At 41.6% G+C, this 16,683-nt stretch overlaps 1 protein-coding gene across 5 annotated transcripts in view; it reads right to left on the minus strand.

Annotated features, from left to right (window-relative positions):
• Positions 1 to 16,683, minus strand: part of SUMF1 (sulfatase modifying factor 1) — a 140,781-nt gene that overhangs the window by 9,051 nt on the left and 115,047 nt on the right. For all 5 annotated transcript variants that reach the window (XM_059940224.1, XM_059940219.1, XM_059940223.1 and 2 more), the window contains one exon: positions 16,530 to 16,587. In XM_059940224.1, coding sequence (XP_059796207.1) covers positions 16,530 to 16,587 — 58 coding nt within the window. The remainder of the gene's footprint in view (positions 1 to 16,529; positions 16,588 to 16,683) is intronic.

The following is a 16,683-nucleotide window of genomic DNA, read 5'->3' on the forward strand; positions in this document are numbered from 1 at the left end:
TCAAAACAAAACATGACCGCGTCTAAGGTTGTGATTTTTTTGTGGCTATCACCACTATCAGAGATAGACCCTGCCTCACAGGGCAGTGAGATTTTGAATAATAGGAGTGCTTAGTTTGGTAAGAACATGGATGGATTAATTAGTCAGATCCTTCCTCTCAGATAGCATGAATGCAATTCTTAAATAACAAAGTATTGTTTCCTTGTAGTCTTGAATATCAACTTTCTTGCCTCTCTTTCTGTTCAAGTTTGTGGTTCCAGAGATTCGTGTGGTTCCTCACGAATCAGCACAGTATTCGTTACAGTTGCACATGGAGACAGAAGTATTTTGCAATATTAAACAATTCATATTACTTTTACATTTGTATATGTGTGGATCTACAAGTTTGATATTGGTTCTTCACATTACTTCACGTTACTTGGTTCTTCTCATTACATTACATTTAAGAGACAGTTAAAATGACAACATAAGTGATAGTAGTTTATGTGATATAATTAATATATTTTTCTGCAATGATAATAATTCATCAGATATAATATCATTACAATGTTTGGACATGATAAGTAAATTTCATGATTTATTTTCAACTCTGTTTCAGCGGAGTAAAGCTTTCTTAAATTGACATTAATAAAAAACTATCAAAGAGCTACAATAACTCAGAAAAGATGGTCTCATTTGGTATCATTGTTAACAGAACATCAACCATGTGAAAATCTTGTTTATAACAGCACAATTTATGATTTTACTGAAAGGACAATAAGAAAAATTGTTTTTTGGCATAAATATGTAAAAAATTATGAATCACATAGCTCATTATTTTATTATTCATCCAAACATTGCCAACTCAGTTGGATGCCCAGGAATGAGCAAGGATAATTAAATTTAGTCACATATGATATTTTGCCAACTTCACTCATATAAAAACCCTAACTTTATACATGTTTTCCATTCTTGTGGTTATGAAGACATTTTTGTCAAACTTGATTTATAACTTTTAAATATTTCTACATATTGCCTGTGGATTTCCCATAAGCTGTCCTGGCCTTGATGCTTATAAAGGGAGGGAAGAAACTAGCTTCCCTGGTAAGGCTGTTAAGGGACTCACATAAAATAATGGACTTATATAGGCTATAAAGTACTATATAAATTTGGTTATCGTTACAGGCATATTTCTGGGTTTACACTCTGCTACACAGAACCGAACGCACACGTTATCATATTATCATAGTCAAGATTCATTTAGAGTCCATATAATGGTAAGTCTTTCTTGGTGGTAAATGTTATGGAAGTATTAGAATAAGCTCCCAAAGGAGTTCTGTTAAGTAAATAAAAGGATACTTGTCTTTGATCATTTAATTATAGTCAAATGATGAACAGAATCTGAAGAACATCCTTGGAGCTCCCTTTTACTTTATAACTACTTGGGATTTCCCTGGGATGACAAAAAGCCTTGCTATTTTTGTATATATTGTTACTCGGTTAATGGCCTTAGTTTCTGCCTCACTGCCCAAAGCTACAAGTCATCCGTACCTCTTCCTCCTCCTCCCCATAACTAATCAGTCACCAAGTCCTATACATTCCCTGCCCTACACATCTCTCCCATCTGTTCCGTTTTGCCCGTATTGTTTTATGCCATGCTTCCATCATTTCTTCCCGGCAACAGCCTCTCGGCCTCACCATCCCCACAGTGTATCCTCTGCCTTTAAAGCCTTCAGTGACTTCTCATCACACTCAGGACGGAGCCCAAACTTCTCGAGATGACCAGAAGGCCCCTGCCCCCGTCTCCACCTCATCTCTCACTCATCTTCTCACTCTGAGGTCCACCTTGAAAAGCCACGTGCCCTCTCACCCTCCCCTTCCCTTCTGGAAAAAGCTTAAAGAAGCAGGTTGCTTAACTTTACCTCCAGGGGGCATTAGAAGGTCGTGTGTGTGTGTGTGTGTGTGTGTGTGTGTGTGTACCTTAACTTTACCTCCAGGGGGCATTAGAAGGTCGTGTGTGTGTGTGTGTGTGTGTGTGTGTGTACCTTAACTTTACCTCCAGGGGGCATTAGAAGGTCGTGTGTGTGTGTGTGTGTGTGTGTGTGTGTGTGTGTGTACCTTAACTTTACCTCCAGGGGGCATTAGAAGGTCGTGTGTGTGTGTGTGTGTGTGTGTGTGTGTGTGTGTGTACCTTAACTTTACCTCCAGGGGGCATTAGAAGGTCGTGTGTGTGTGTGTGTGTGTGTGTGGTTTTACTTTAAATTGTTCTTACCCTGGCCTTCTTTGCAGAATACATCTCCTATGCTGCTTGTTTACATGGCTACTAGGCAGCTAAAATAACAAGACAGCCAGCAATATATTCTGTTTTTTTCCCTGTCTCTTCCTCCTTCCTTCCCCGCTTCTCCTATTTCTGTTTGCTGCTAGCTGGCTAGCCATCACTTCCATCAGCCTGCTGTCTCCTTGTCATTCATCTTCCTTCGGCCACCTGCCCAGCCTTGTCCTCACTGCCAAATCTCCAGGGCTGAACTGGGAAAATACAAAGTACTTGATCTACCACAGTACCATTCCTGCTGTGTACTGCTTTGCTAACTTTTGTTAGTCGTCTGGTCCAGACATACTCAATGCTCCCTGTTTATAAGGGCAGTCAATTACACAGTGCTGATGCCACTAATTCCAACCCCACATGTCCCATGGCCTCTGCTCACCACGTCCCTCTCTGACCAGCCCACGCTCCACCCTCCCTCCATCCCTAGACCACTTCTGTCTTCTTTTTCTAACCTACCACCAGCTCAAAGCATTTGTACATAGTAGGCAGACACAGAAAAGGGCCTCCAAACAAATCTAAGACAGAGTTCTCCTAGCCTGTATTTAAATATAACTGAATTCCCTCAATTAGAGCTTCCATTTACCCTCAAGGCAAAGTGGGTTTGTTTTTGTTGTTTATCTTGGAAGTGTCTGCTTGCTTGCCAATCTGTTTCTCCTGCCTTCCCCAACTCTTCAAAATAAACTCTTTCCCCTTTCCACGGCAGTAACCAACCTACCTCTTCCCCACACCTCCTCCCCCAATTGTACACTCATCGGAATGCATTCTCAGCTCTTTTGAGGGTGGAAATAAGGATGGTTCAAAGACTAATCCTAGATCTTCAAGAGACACCAGACCTCCCACTACCCTAACTTGCCCTGCAGAAATTGCTTGCAAATTTTTGACTAGTTTAAAACCATTTTAGCTACTAAATTGTTGATTTTTTTTTGTCTAGTGAGAGGATTTACAATAACCTAATATTTACTATCACTTCCCTTTCAGAAAGAGAAGGCACAGGGAAGGGGGTGCACATAACCCCTTAAAATCTCTCAGCAGTTCTTAAAATGAAATCAGTGTAGCTTTATAAACAACATGACACCTCGTCCTTATTTTTCTTCGCCGAGACCAGTACTTGGGAAGTGGTTCTGGTTGATCCACCCAGTCATCTAAACAACTGTTATTTGTTCATTAATTCAATTCATTCATTCATTCACAAACATTTATCAAGTACCTAGTATGTGCTGGTGGTGTGAAGTCAAGTCCCTGAATTCATATTTAATTCAGCAAATGTTTCCAAGCACCTACTATGCTACATTCTGGAGAAATAGAGACCAAAAGCCATCTTCATTCCCAAAGTGTTTAGAGTCCAATAAGGGGAAAAAAATTAGCGTGAGAGGGTCTCAAGGGTCTACATATTATGTCTATACTTCTTAAGTCTTCGAAACACTTTAATTTGGTATGTGTGTACAAATTTGGCACTTGTGTGATTGATTTATGCCTAGCTCCTCTGTTGGACTCTTAAGCTGCTTGAGGACTGGGACCAGATCTAATTTTGCTCACCAGTTTCTCTCTAGCACTTAATGGGTATCACTGAGTGAATGAACTATATAGTGTGATGAACCTGACATTATCTTTAGGATGAAGTCCAAATTCTCTATGGGAGCACCTTAATGCCTTCCACAGTCTAGCTTTTCAGCAAAACCCCACTGCTCACTTCTCATTCTATGACCTATAGCCCCTCTGGGTAGCTCTCCATTTCCTCATCAGGCCTTGGGGGAAGTTCTGCTCATGCTGCTTTCCTCCTTCAGGACAACTCCCCTCTTCCACCCTTCCACCCCTCCCTTCATTGCTTAGTGACTTCTTTCCCATCCTTCTTGAAAGTCTCAACTCAAATCCCACTTCCTCTGTGAGGCACGTGTTTGGGTTCCCTGGAGAGCACACTCTGAGAGGAAGGTTGGAGGGCAGGAAGATTAGCAGGCGATGCCATTGGGATTAGCGCCTGTGATCGAATGGAAGGGAAGGAAGCGGGAGGGGCAAAGGAGAACTTGGGCTGTAGTGAAATCTCAACAAAGACCACAGCCAACCCACAGGGGGCCCTGAAGCTGGGGCGGCCTTTCAGGGTTGCCTCTACTAGCTGTAGTGAGAGGTAGAGCCTTTACAGTCCTGCATCAGCCAGTCACTGGATGCAGACCGCCTGTGGAAAGGGGGCTGAGAGCACTCTCAGCGGCCGAGGAATAAATCCTTCAGGCCTTCGGAGGGATGTGCGCGCAGCACACAGCATTCACTACACCAGTATTCTCAAATTTCAGCACCCATCGAAACCACCCAGAGGGCTTGTTAAAACACAGACTGCTTAGCCCTAATCTCAGAGTTTTTTGAGTTAGTAGATCTGGGGTGGGGCCTGAGAATCTGCATGTCTAATAAGTGGCCAGGTAATGCTGATGCTACTTTGAAGGATCACAGTGATTACATTGTAACCTCGACACGCTGTGATTACATTGTAACCTCGACACGCTGTGATTACATTGTAACCTCGACATGCTGTAACCACATACAGCCTTAACCCACCTAACTTCTGACCATTCACATTGCTCTTACCATTTGCTGCCTTGTGCTGTGTTATTTCTGTGTGTCATCTTTTTGAGTCTCATCCTTTTAAGAACACCAAGCTCTACAGACTATGTTATGGTTTATGTTTGTTATGGACTGAATGCATCCCTCCCCCACCTCCCAAATTCATACATCAAAGCCTTAGGTCCTAATGTGATGTTATCTGGAAGTAGAACTCTTTGGGAGGTAATTAAGTTTAGATGAGCTCAAAGGAGTCGGACCCTCATGGTGGGATTAGTGCCCTTATAAGAAGAGGAATCTCTCTCTCTCTCTCTCTCTGCTCCCTCTCCCCCTCCCCCTCCCCCTCACCCTCTCTCCATCTCTCTGTATCTCTCCCTCTCCACTAGCACACACCACAGAAAGGCCATGTGAACACAGGGAGAAGACAACTGTCTGTGAAGCCAGGAAGAGAGCCTCACCAGACACTGAACAGCTGGTACCCTGATCTTGGACTTCTCAGCCTCCAGAACTGTGAGGAATAAATGTCTGTTGTTTAAGCCACCCAGTCTATGGTATTTTATCAGAGTAGCCCAAGCTAAGATAATATTCTTCCTGAAAGTAAATGGAAAGCCACTGGTAGAGTTTGAGCAGAATGGGTACATATTATTTATATTTCAAAAAGAAAAAAAAAAAAAAGGGGACTTCCCTGGCGGTCCAGTGGTTAAGACTCCACGCTCCCAATGCAGGGGGCATGGGTTCGATCCCCGGTTGGGGAACTAAGATCCCTCATGCCGCAAGGCACGGCCAAAAAAAAAAGAAAGAGAATTGACTGTAATGGGGACACCCGACTTGGGTTAGAGGACAGAAGGGAGTTGTGAGAGGAGATTCAGGTGGACCAGTTAGGAGACGCTTTGTATTTGTCCAGGAGAGATATGCAGCTTGGATTATTAAAAATGGGGAAAAATAGATTCAAAGAGGTATTTAGGAGGCAGCAGTGACAGGACCTGGAGATGGGCTAGATGTGGGAGATGAGAGACAGGGAGAGGTCAAGAATGACACCGCAATTTCTGGAGTATACAGCTGGATGTACTGAGGCACCATATCCTAAACACTATGAGAGAAACAGCCTGTAGGACACAAGACTCTCGCACGCAAAACTTTTACAAGTTTGGGGGGGGGAAGGTTTATTTCCCCAAATTGCACATGCTTTAAAAAAAAACTCGTGGGACCCCCCTGGTGGTCCAGTGGTTAAGAATCCACCTTCCAATGCAGGGAATGCAGGTTCGATCCCTGGTCGGGGAACTAAGATCCCACATGCCGCAGAGCAACTAAGCCCGCATGCCACAACTACAGAGCCCACGCGCTCTGGAGACCGTGCACCACAACTAGAGAGGAACCTGTGCACCACAACAAGATGCCGCATGCCACAACTAAGACCCAATGCAGCCAAAAATAAATAAAAATAAATATATTTTTTAAAAACTCGCTGAGGTGCTTCATTTTTCTTCTTCTTCCACGTAAACGTGATTGTGTCGCACTATATTCCCAGTGTAAAGGAATGTATGTGATGCCGCTTTAGTCTTCAGCCATGCTTCTTTGACTATTTGACCACCAAAAACCAATTTAAAGTCTCATAAGAGAACATCTTGTTCTCAAGTGACTGTACCCCAAAAAAGGTGACAAAGAACATCACATGGGTTGGAATTATTGCCAGAAAGTACATCAGCATCTTGCCAAATATGTTCTGCCACTTCAGACACAAGCTCTGGCCATTCTGATGACAACATACAAAGGAGAATAATAGGAGGGATGACCAAAGGAGAGTATGATCAAACAGTGTAGACGGTGTGGTCTAATTCAAGCAGACCTCCCACCATGAAGCAGAGGTGCTTAGAACAATGATTCTTCTGGGAGATTAAGGACATTTTGGTACTTTTAAAGGGTTTTTTTCCCATTCAAATCAGTTTTTACTATTTTTCCCATTTAAATCAGTTATTATTATCATTATGTATTTTGTAGAGTATATCTTTAAATGATTTTAACATTTAACGTTTAGTATTTTGTGGAGTATATTTTAACATGAGAAGGTTGTAGAAAAATGAATGTGCCTCATATTAACTTTGTATTCACTTCAAAAACATGGGTAACATTCTGCAGTACCTTTTAGATCTAGGCTTTTCTACCACTTTCTGCTTTTTTTAAACTTGAGATATAATGGCATTTAACATTGTGTAAGATTAAGGTGCACAACGTGTTGATATTGCAATGTAATTATCAACACAGTGTTAGCTGACACCTCCATCATGTCACATAAATACCATTTCTTTTTTGTGGTGAGAAAACTGAAGATCTAGTCTCTTAGCAATTTTGAAGTATATAATACAGTACCATTGACTATAATCACAAGCTATGCATTAGATCCCCAGAACTTATTCACCTTTTAACCCTATGCTTTACCTTTTAAGATTTAGGAGTCTCTTTCTCGCTTGCTATGAATGAATGTAGAGTTTGTCTTTCTTTTTCATTATGATACCAGATAAAAATATGTTTTTTAAAACTTAGGAGACTTATAAGGCACTTTTTGGCACCTATCATGTAAAATGGTTTAGGTACAACAAGCATTCATTAGGCATTTGTTACTGGACAGAGATCAAATGGTTTCACATTTTTTTTCCTTTAAAAGACTGCATTTTTTTTTTTACCAATACACCTATACTTTTGTGGTTCGTTTGACACCTTTTCCACCTACCCTGACACTACCATAAAACATATACGGTGATAATAAATGCTGTTCACATTTTTTTCTTAACTAAGAAAAAATTAAGCTGGAATTCTCCAATTGCAGTTTCAGCTTATTTGTTTTTAAATAGTGACACTCTGAGGATATACAAAGCAGTAAGTAATAATTTATCCCTTACCACCAAGCCAACTTGATTATGAGTCTTATAGACATTATGGGACATAAAAGCTCCAAAGCTCCAAGTTCATATTGCAAAACCCACAGGTCCCAACAGAGGAAGCACGTGCCAAGGGTAACCAAAAAGCCACACACCATCGTGAAGCTGCTGGCAGGCTGACTTTAGCTCCTCAATGCCAGCAAATGTCAAAAACTCAGGTCATTTGGCTCTTTTTACATTTATAAACATTTATAAAACACTTACAACATACCAGCTATCATTTCGGTCCTTCAATAACAAGGAAAGCCTTCTGTTGTTATTGTTTTTCAAAGGTACTATAAAGCAAAAGCTACTGCTTGGTTTTGTGTCGCTGGCTTCACCTTTGGGTTTACTTCACCAGGGACCCCAGTCACAGAATTCCAGAGTGAAGGGTCCTTAGAGATTGTGAAATGAGGGATCTACCACAGGTCTACGCCAAGAGAGGCACATACATTTTTTTCAGTCTCGCCTTCCTTGCATCTGCTTTCATGTCATTCCAGAAGGGAGCCAAGAAATAGAGCCTAAAGCAGAAGCACCATCTGCTGGCCAATGTTTCCACCAAAATGGACACACTAGTGACTCCCCGGAGCAATTCTCCTAATCGAAAGTCTCAGGCAGAATTTTCCCGACAACCCTCCTCTCCTCCCTTCCCGTACAGGAGAGTTTGATATACTTCAAGCCCTCAGTTTACAGATAATGCAACTAAAGCTCCCAAGGGGTAAGAGGCCCAGGAGGTGAGAATGGGGATTTTGAGAAGTATGTAATCCCAGGCCTCATTGGAGCCCTATTCACTCAGTCTTCAGTGGGGAGGGCTCAGGAAAGTGCATTTGTGACAACCCCCCCGGGTACTTCTAACACAACAAGCCAGGCCTGGCACAGGGACCAGCTCTGAGGACATCCGATGGCGTAGAGAGATGGGGACGAGGAAGCTGCTGAGGCTAGATAGCATGCAGGGTTTCTGACCTTCAGACTATGATCTTTTAACTTTCAAGGGCAACCAGCCATACACAGGAAAGGTCAGAATTATTAACTCAGAGATGAGCTCCTCATCGCCAGACCACAAGGAGAAAAATAACATGGAAATTACAGGCAGTAAAGAGGTCACTGTGGATTGGGGGCAGGGGTGGAGAGTGGAAACAATTTACTCCTCAAGACTGATTCCATTAACAGTGAATCACTTTTGCAGACTGGAGTCATCTGCCATCAAAATTGGACCAATTAGCATACCCCAGGGTTGTATTTCAGCCACAGAAGAGCGGGGAATGCTCCAGTGCGGAGGCCAGATGAAGACCTCAGTTTGATTTCATTTATCCCCCCTGACAACTATTCCTGAATCCTACAGAAAATTTTCCTACACTGAGCTACCTTGGTTGTTCTCAGATTCGTTTCAGGATGAAAAAATAGCGTTAAAAAGCTGCAGATTCACTGTGTGTGGGAACGTAAATTGGTACAGCCAGAAAAAGGAGGGCTGTCAATATCCATCACAATTTAAAATAACCATAAGCTCTGATACAGGAATTAGACTCCCAGGAATTTGTCCTACAGAAAATATCTGCACAAACCGGCAGAGATATAAGTAGGTACAGATAGGTTTATGGGAACATTTTTTAACAGTAATAATTGAAAATAACCCAAATATTCATCAATAAGGGAATGCTTAAATAAATAAATGTCATTAATTCAGCTATTTAAAAAGAGCTAGACCTATATATTACTTTCATGGAGTGTACAAACCATATTAAATGAATAGTATTTGTAGTATGACTTGATTTTGTTTCATGAAAACCAAATATAAGTTGAATACATTGTGTGTGATTTCTGTGTGCATCTATGTATATTTTGATAAGTCATCTGTATTCAATATATACCAATAGACACATGTACAATACATGTTTGTAAATGCATAGAAAAAAGCCTGGAAAGGTGCACGTACTGTTGATAGTAGTTACCTGCTGGCACAGATTTGGGAGAAGACCAGAACTCACAGAATGAAGGACACTCTGAATATTTTTTTAGAGTTTCTAGTTTTACCCTATGCATTTTATTGCTCTTATAATTAAAAAATAATAAAGATTTTTCTAATGAAACTTGATGGAGAGTTATTAATAAGATACTTCTTTTTAAAAAATTAATTAATTAATTAATTTTTGGACGCATTGGGTCTTCGTTGCTGCGCGCGGGCTTTCTCTAGTTGTGGCGAGCAGGGGCTACTCTTTGTTGCAGTGCATGGGCTTCTCATTGTGGTGGTTTCTCTTGTTGTAGACCATGGGCTCTAGGCTCGCAGGCTTCACTAGTTGTGGCACAGGGGCTCAGTAGTTGTGGCTCGTGGGCTCTAGAGCACAGGCTCAGTAGTTGTGGCACACGGGCTTAGTTGCTCCGCAGCACGTGGGATCTTCCTCGACTAGGGCCTGAACCCGTGTCCCCTGCATTGGCAGGAGGACTCTTAACCACTGCGCCACCAGGGAAGTCCCAATAAGATAATTCTTAATAAAGGCAGTAGAAATTCAGAAAACAATCAGAGTGAAAAGATGAGAGACCTCCCTTCTGCAGGTCAGTCTCCATCTCCATCAGCTCTTTAAAAATCTAGGGACTGGATGGGAGAAAAAATTCAGAACAATTTTTTCCTATGGAATAAAGATTTGCACACTCTTCTTTATCCTCTCCCCCTGGCTTTCCCAAATCCACAGTACCCCTAAGCGAAAGGTTCTCCAACTCTAGAGATCATTTGTGCAAAAATCAAAACCAATCTGGCCACTAGAGGGGGAACATTACACATAAAACCACTTCCAGTTGCCAGGGATGGGGGTATCAATACAAGGGCTGCCTCCAAAAGAGACTGTCCAAAGCTAACAGCCCAGAAGCAGTAATCAACGTGATTCATCCTTTGGCTTGCCTAATATATTCTGGAGCAAAAGAGTTTGTTAATAAATATAAAATTGCAAATGTGAATGTGATTCCCACATTAATGAGGTTTTTTTTCCCTACCCACCAAACTGAATATTTACAAATGTTCTGGAACAGAGGAAAATGCTGAGTTGGAAGCTGCCCTGAAACCACATCTTAAGAAACAATGCCCAGTTTTCAGTCGCTCAGCAGAGTTAGGGGAAGCGAGTAAGAGACTTTAGCCCAGTTTCACAAAGACCAGGGGTTTTACTCTTATCAAGGAAGTCCTCCCGTATGCTTTTTCAGAGCGCTATTTAACAAGCATGGTGCAGGACACTTCTCCTTTCACTCTTCACACGTGATCTCAGTCGTCTTATCAGCTGTAACTTTTTTCATGAATTTGAGCCTGGTATGAATGAGCTGATAATGCACCTTTTGATCTTCATTATTTCCAGCAGGTGAATGTTTCCCATATACCCAGCTTTCTCCAACCTCACCCCTAAAAAAAAAAAAAAATCCGCCTCTTTATGGAAACATGATCGTTTTGTAAAAAGAAGCGGCACATTCTGGAAAAGAAAAGGATGTCATGAAAACACGCCTTTTGAAAATGTGTGGTCCTAACCTTGGATGTCTCATTGCCGTATTGAGAATGACACGGAAGGGATGTAAAGCAGGTCAAAAATTTGCACACAGATCACCCTATACTGACAATTTTAACACTCCTGCCTTGATTCTACCTTTTCTGAAAGTATTTCCACTTAATTTTCAAAATCTGAAAAACAAATCAGTTAAGTAACTTGCCCGAAGTCACACATCTAGCAAGTGGTAGGGTAAGAATTTAAACCAAGACAGTCTGGCTCCAGGGTCCATGTTCTTAACCACTAATCCATTCCGTCTCCTCGCTCTTTGCCTTTTTTCTCCTTCAGGCTCCCTTTTGCCTCAGTAATCTCCCCTCTTCAATCCACCCCTCCCCACACCAAACTCAAAACTGTGGATCTAGTGATGTAGTAGAGAGAAGTCACAAAAATGGTGTGAGTCCTGGTTTGGCTTCATTCAGCCGTGTCACCTGGACGCCTTGCAAACACCGAGTCCTAGTTTCCTAAGCGCACAGTGGGAATACTAACCAAAAATAACCGTTTCCTCCCGAGATCGCCTGCAGATGAAATTAGATCATGTACATAAAGCATTCAGCGTAGTGCCTGGCTAAGGAGCACCTAAAACTGTGACTGGAAGATAAACCAGGCAAGAGGAAGGTAAAACAGTCACAATTTACTGAAGATGAATTCCACCAGGAGAAAGTGAGCTGTTTCATGAAAGTAACACTTTGACCCTCCTCACTTGCTTTATGATACAACCACCATCTGAGGGGGCAGATGGTTGACAATGCAGGGGTCCCACAACCACATCACCTCGAGCGGAGGCTGCAACAGGGGGGGAACTTACACTGTGTGCACCTGATATTCCAAAGCCCTCCTGGGGAGTCCTTGTATATCAGAGTGACTCCAATTACAGGATTGTTTAGGGCAGTCCACTCACAGAATTGTCTCTCAGAGGACCCAACTCCATTATCACCATCTCTGAGAAAATGTGACAACCCATGGCGGGGCCATCGGTCTGTGCTGCTCCCCAGAGCTTCCTCTGAAAATTCATAAAAATGAACATATTTCCACAGAGAAAGACAATCTCAGATTGAGAAAACAAACTTATGGTTAAGCCAAAGAAAAGGTGTAAGGAATGGATAAATTAGGATATTGGGGTTAACAAACATATACTAATACATATACAATATATCATCCCCAAAGACCTATGGAATACCAAGAGTGGTCTACCCAACACTCTGTAATAACCTACATGGAAAAGGACACAAAGATCAATAGATATATGTATATGTGTAAATGAACAAGATTCTTCTGACCCTTCCACGTGACCACGTCAACTAAATCATTGGTGGGTCTTCTTAGAGCCAGGGAAGGAAATTCTCCTCTTGCATTTAATAGGTCTCCAGAAACGAATAGGAAAGAAGCACCTCTTAGCAGATAATTTTACTTTCTCCTGTGGTCATTTAAACTCAATTCTTCTTGACTGTCTTCGGAAGAGCTGGAGAAGGGCTGGTCATTATTCCCAAGACAGACTTGGTCACCACGAGACCTTGCTTTTCTCCTAGATCAGCAGCCCTCAAGCTTTTTGCTCTCAGGACCCCTTTACATGCCTACATCTTACTGAAGACCCCAAGGAGCTTTTGTAACGTGGGTCAGAGCTAACATTTAGCATATTAAAAATTAAGACTGGAAACATTTTAAAACATAAAAATAGGGCTTCCCTGGTGGCACAGTGGTTGAGAATCTGCCTGCCAATGCAGGGGACACAGGTTCGAGCCCTGGTCTGGGAGGATCCCACATGCCGCGGAGCAACTGGGCCCGTGAACCACAACTGCTGACCCTGAGAGTCTGGAGCCTGTGCTCCACAACAAGAGAGGCCGCGACAGTGAGAGGCCCGCGCACCGCAATGAAGAGTGGCCCCCGCTCGCCACAACTAGAGAAAGCCCTCGCACAGAAACGAAGACCCAACACAGCCAAAAATAAATAAATAAATAAATAAATAAGCTTTCATTAAAAAAAAAAAAAACATAAAAATATACAAGCTTATATTCTATGAGCCATCAGGCTACCTATCATGTAGTTTCTGGAAATTCCCACCATACACTCATGAGATAATGAGAATAAAAAAGGCAAATCACATCTTAATATTATCATGAAGATAATTTTGACTCAACTCCCTGAATGGGGTCCACAGACCACACTTTGAGAGTTGCTGTTCTCAAAACCCATTACACCAATTCCTATGAGCGTTGCCAAACCCTCAACTATTCTCCTTTGGATGTTGTTTTGAGTTTTAAATGTGGTAATTTATGAAGTTAGAATCTAGATCCTGGACCAAAAATCTCAGAGAAGAATTAAGTAAGAAGAAATAATTTAATTGACTTCCCAGAATTACCTAAACAACTATTCTCTAAAACTGGCATGCAAATTAACATTGAAAACACCACAGAAAATCTTAACAGGCTGACTAGCATATTGTGAGACAACAGACTGCCTTCCCTTTTGTTTTCTTTATTTTTAACTATTGTTCTGCCCATGAATGACGTTTTCATTGGTATTAAACCTGCCAGAGGTTCTCTGTGAGATAGACTGAGGAGGAAAAGCTTCAGAATTATACAATCTATGTAGCAATAGTCAGATGTAACTTTCTCCTTTAAAGAGAACTTTGATGGGGGGAATTCCCTGGTGGTCCAGTGGTTAGGACTCTGTGCTCTCACTACCGAGGGCCCGGGTTTGATCATTGGTTGGGGAACTAAAATCCTACAAGCTGCACTGGCACAGCCAAAATTTGCGGAACAGATGGACCATATAGTATCAGAACATTTTCAAATTCAAGTATTAACAGAGATTTGGGGGTCAATCATGCCAGCTTCTTTTTTTATATTTGAGATAGAGATCAAGTTATGCTTTTAAATTCAGCCTCTTTGTTTTCTGCCTCTTGGCCCACTTTGCTCTCTGTTCTAAGCTGAACCCCATGACTGAGGACTGTCTGGTAGTATCTTCCTGCTCCTCTGATCTTAATAATCATACTCATAATAGAAACAAGTACCTAGCAAGCACTTACCCAAGTAATTTGTGCTAAACACTTTATTTTTGCATTATTTCATATCTCCCCACAACCTCAAGAGGTAGGTACTATTATTATCCCTGTTTTACCTGAGAGGACATTACCTGCCTAAAGGTCACAAGGTAAGTAGGTGGAGAGGCAGGGAAACAATCCCAGATAATCTCATTCTGGTGCTCTCTTCACACCATGATAAACTGCCTTTTAAAGAAGATAACGGAAGAGATTAAAAAGGGCATCCTTCCACATCATTTAAAAGAAAATAAATAAAATTTCATTTGGCAAGTGTCTGGAGCAGAGAAAAATTGTGGGCTTCAGAAAAGCAACCACAAAGGGCCCTTCTTAATAGGCACCAAACTAAATGCAGGTGAACCTTTTATCAGCACCACCTGACAAGGAAGGGCTTATCTCTGTTCCCCTGATTGACTGTCAGCTGGTTTCACTTTCCTGCTAAGGGCTGATTCAGAGCTTCTAACCTTACCCTGTTGAGGTGCCAAACTGACATGTTGGAAAAGGGTTGGTCTGATCGGTCTTCCATTTCCTCAGCAAAGGAAACAAGGAGTTTGTCAAACATGGCCCAGGCCCAGCAATGGGAGAGAATCCTACCCGGCCTTCAATTACCCTGCAATGGAAGTGTCTTTTTGCCTGACAACGATGACTAATTCCAAAGGCCCAACCAGCCTTCTCATAATGATGACTGTGGAGTCAATTACCATTTGGGGGCAGATTAGAATCTGATCTGAAGCTGAAAAATTCCACCTCCTTGGTGCTAATCCCTTCAACTTTCCAATCCTAAATAGGGCAAATTTCAGAAAAGAGCGTATCTCATTTTACAGCCTACCTGAATATTATCTGTAATGATTTTTCTTAATCATAAAATTAATTAAACTCCTGCTTTAATAGTCTAAACACAAGAGTCAGAGGAAGGAAGGAGTTCTGGCCTGCTGCCAGGGCTCCAACTGAGGTTCTTGGCGTTAATAATTTCCATGGTGTTTTAAGCATTTGAAACAACAAAGGCCAGCTTTCACTAAAAGCATGGCTGATTCTGGCAAAACCTATAAAAACAATGCCTACTCTGGGGTAGTTCGTATTACAGACAATTAAATTTTAATAAATGAAACCGACAGTTAAGAAATGGACATTTCTGCTATTCTCTGATATTAGTCTGCAAACTTAATAATAAGTGCCAAAGTTAATGAAAATGAACTGTTGATAGCACTGCTGAGATTGCCTATGGCTATTAAATGATTTTAGGTGGGATGGGGTGGAGATGGAGAAAAGGTGTTCCCTACGCATTTCTAGGCAAGATGATGGCCTTGGGCAAGCCACTGCCCTTTCTCAAACTCGGACATTTCTAACTGGTACGTTACTTACTTGATCAGTCATTTTTCAGAAAAGAAATACATGAGATTTCGTGCTCCATGAAATGAATCAACTTTTCCTAATCTCGGTTGAAAAGTAGCACCCCACAGGCTGAATCTGGCTACAGAAGCAATTTATTAGGTCCTCACAGTGTTTGGTATTTTTTAATCTGAATTGGTTGCCAACATTAAAAACTCAGAAAACTTCACATGAAAATGCAAAGAGCCAGGTACGTACTCCCAGAAATTGGACAATCGAGCAAGTCTGGGCTCACATTTCTGCATGGCGGCCAAGGGAGGGCAGAGCAGTGAGAGCGCCTTTAGAATGGGCATCACTCAGCCTGCTTCTTGCCTGGCCCCCCGTTCTGAGCCAGGCTCTGCACCTCTGGTGCCCCTCCTAAAAGCCAGCCTGCAGGTTAACTCCCTGGTGATAAATATTGCAAATGGTAAGATTAGTTTTGGTATTTGCTGGAAGGAAGGAGGAAGAAATGCATACCAAATATTTTATGAAGGAAAAATAAATCCTACACTAGTCCCTTGTATGAAATTCCTGAAGTCTCAGAACAGAAAACATCATACTTCCACGTTTTTTTTTTTCCTCAAAATACTCCTTTCACTAGGTTAACTATGGATTTTACCACATAGAACAATTCTATGTGTAGCTTGAAAACATGATCTGTTTTGAAAAGGTGATTAGCAAGAGGATTCTGAGATTCTCATGGATGAAAGGCCCTTTGCCTTATTTTATGTCAACAACAGAATTCTTAGTAAAGACGGTCCAAGGAAAACAGAATTTACCAACATATTAGTTTGGAGCCACTACCCCACCACGCCCCAGCCCAAACCAACACTTACTAAAATAAACAGCATCTTCGATTTCTTTTTTTCCTTTCATGTGGACAACAGAGATGCTCTGTCAAAAAAAAAAAAAGTGGGGAAGGAAGAGTTAAGAAAAGAAAAAAAATGTCTGCATTGGTGGAGATCTGTATTTCATTTTAAGCTGTAGGTT

This window comes from Balaenoptera ricei, chromosome 11 (assembly GCF_028023285.1).
Source record: "Balaenoptera ricei isolate mBalRic1 chromosome 11, mBalRic1.hap2, whole genome shotgun sequence".
NCBI classification, from domain to species: domain Eukaryota; kingdom Metazoa; phylum Chordata; class Mammalia; order Artiodactyla; family Balaenopteridae; genus Balaenoptera; species Balaenoptera ricei.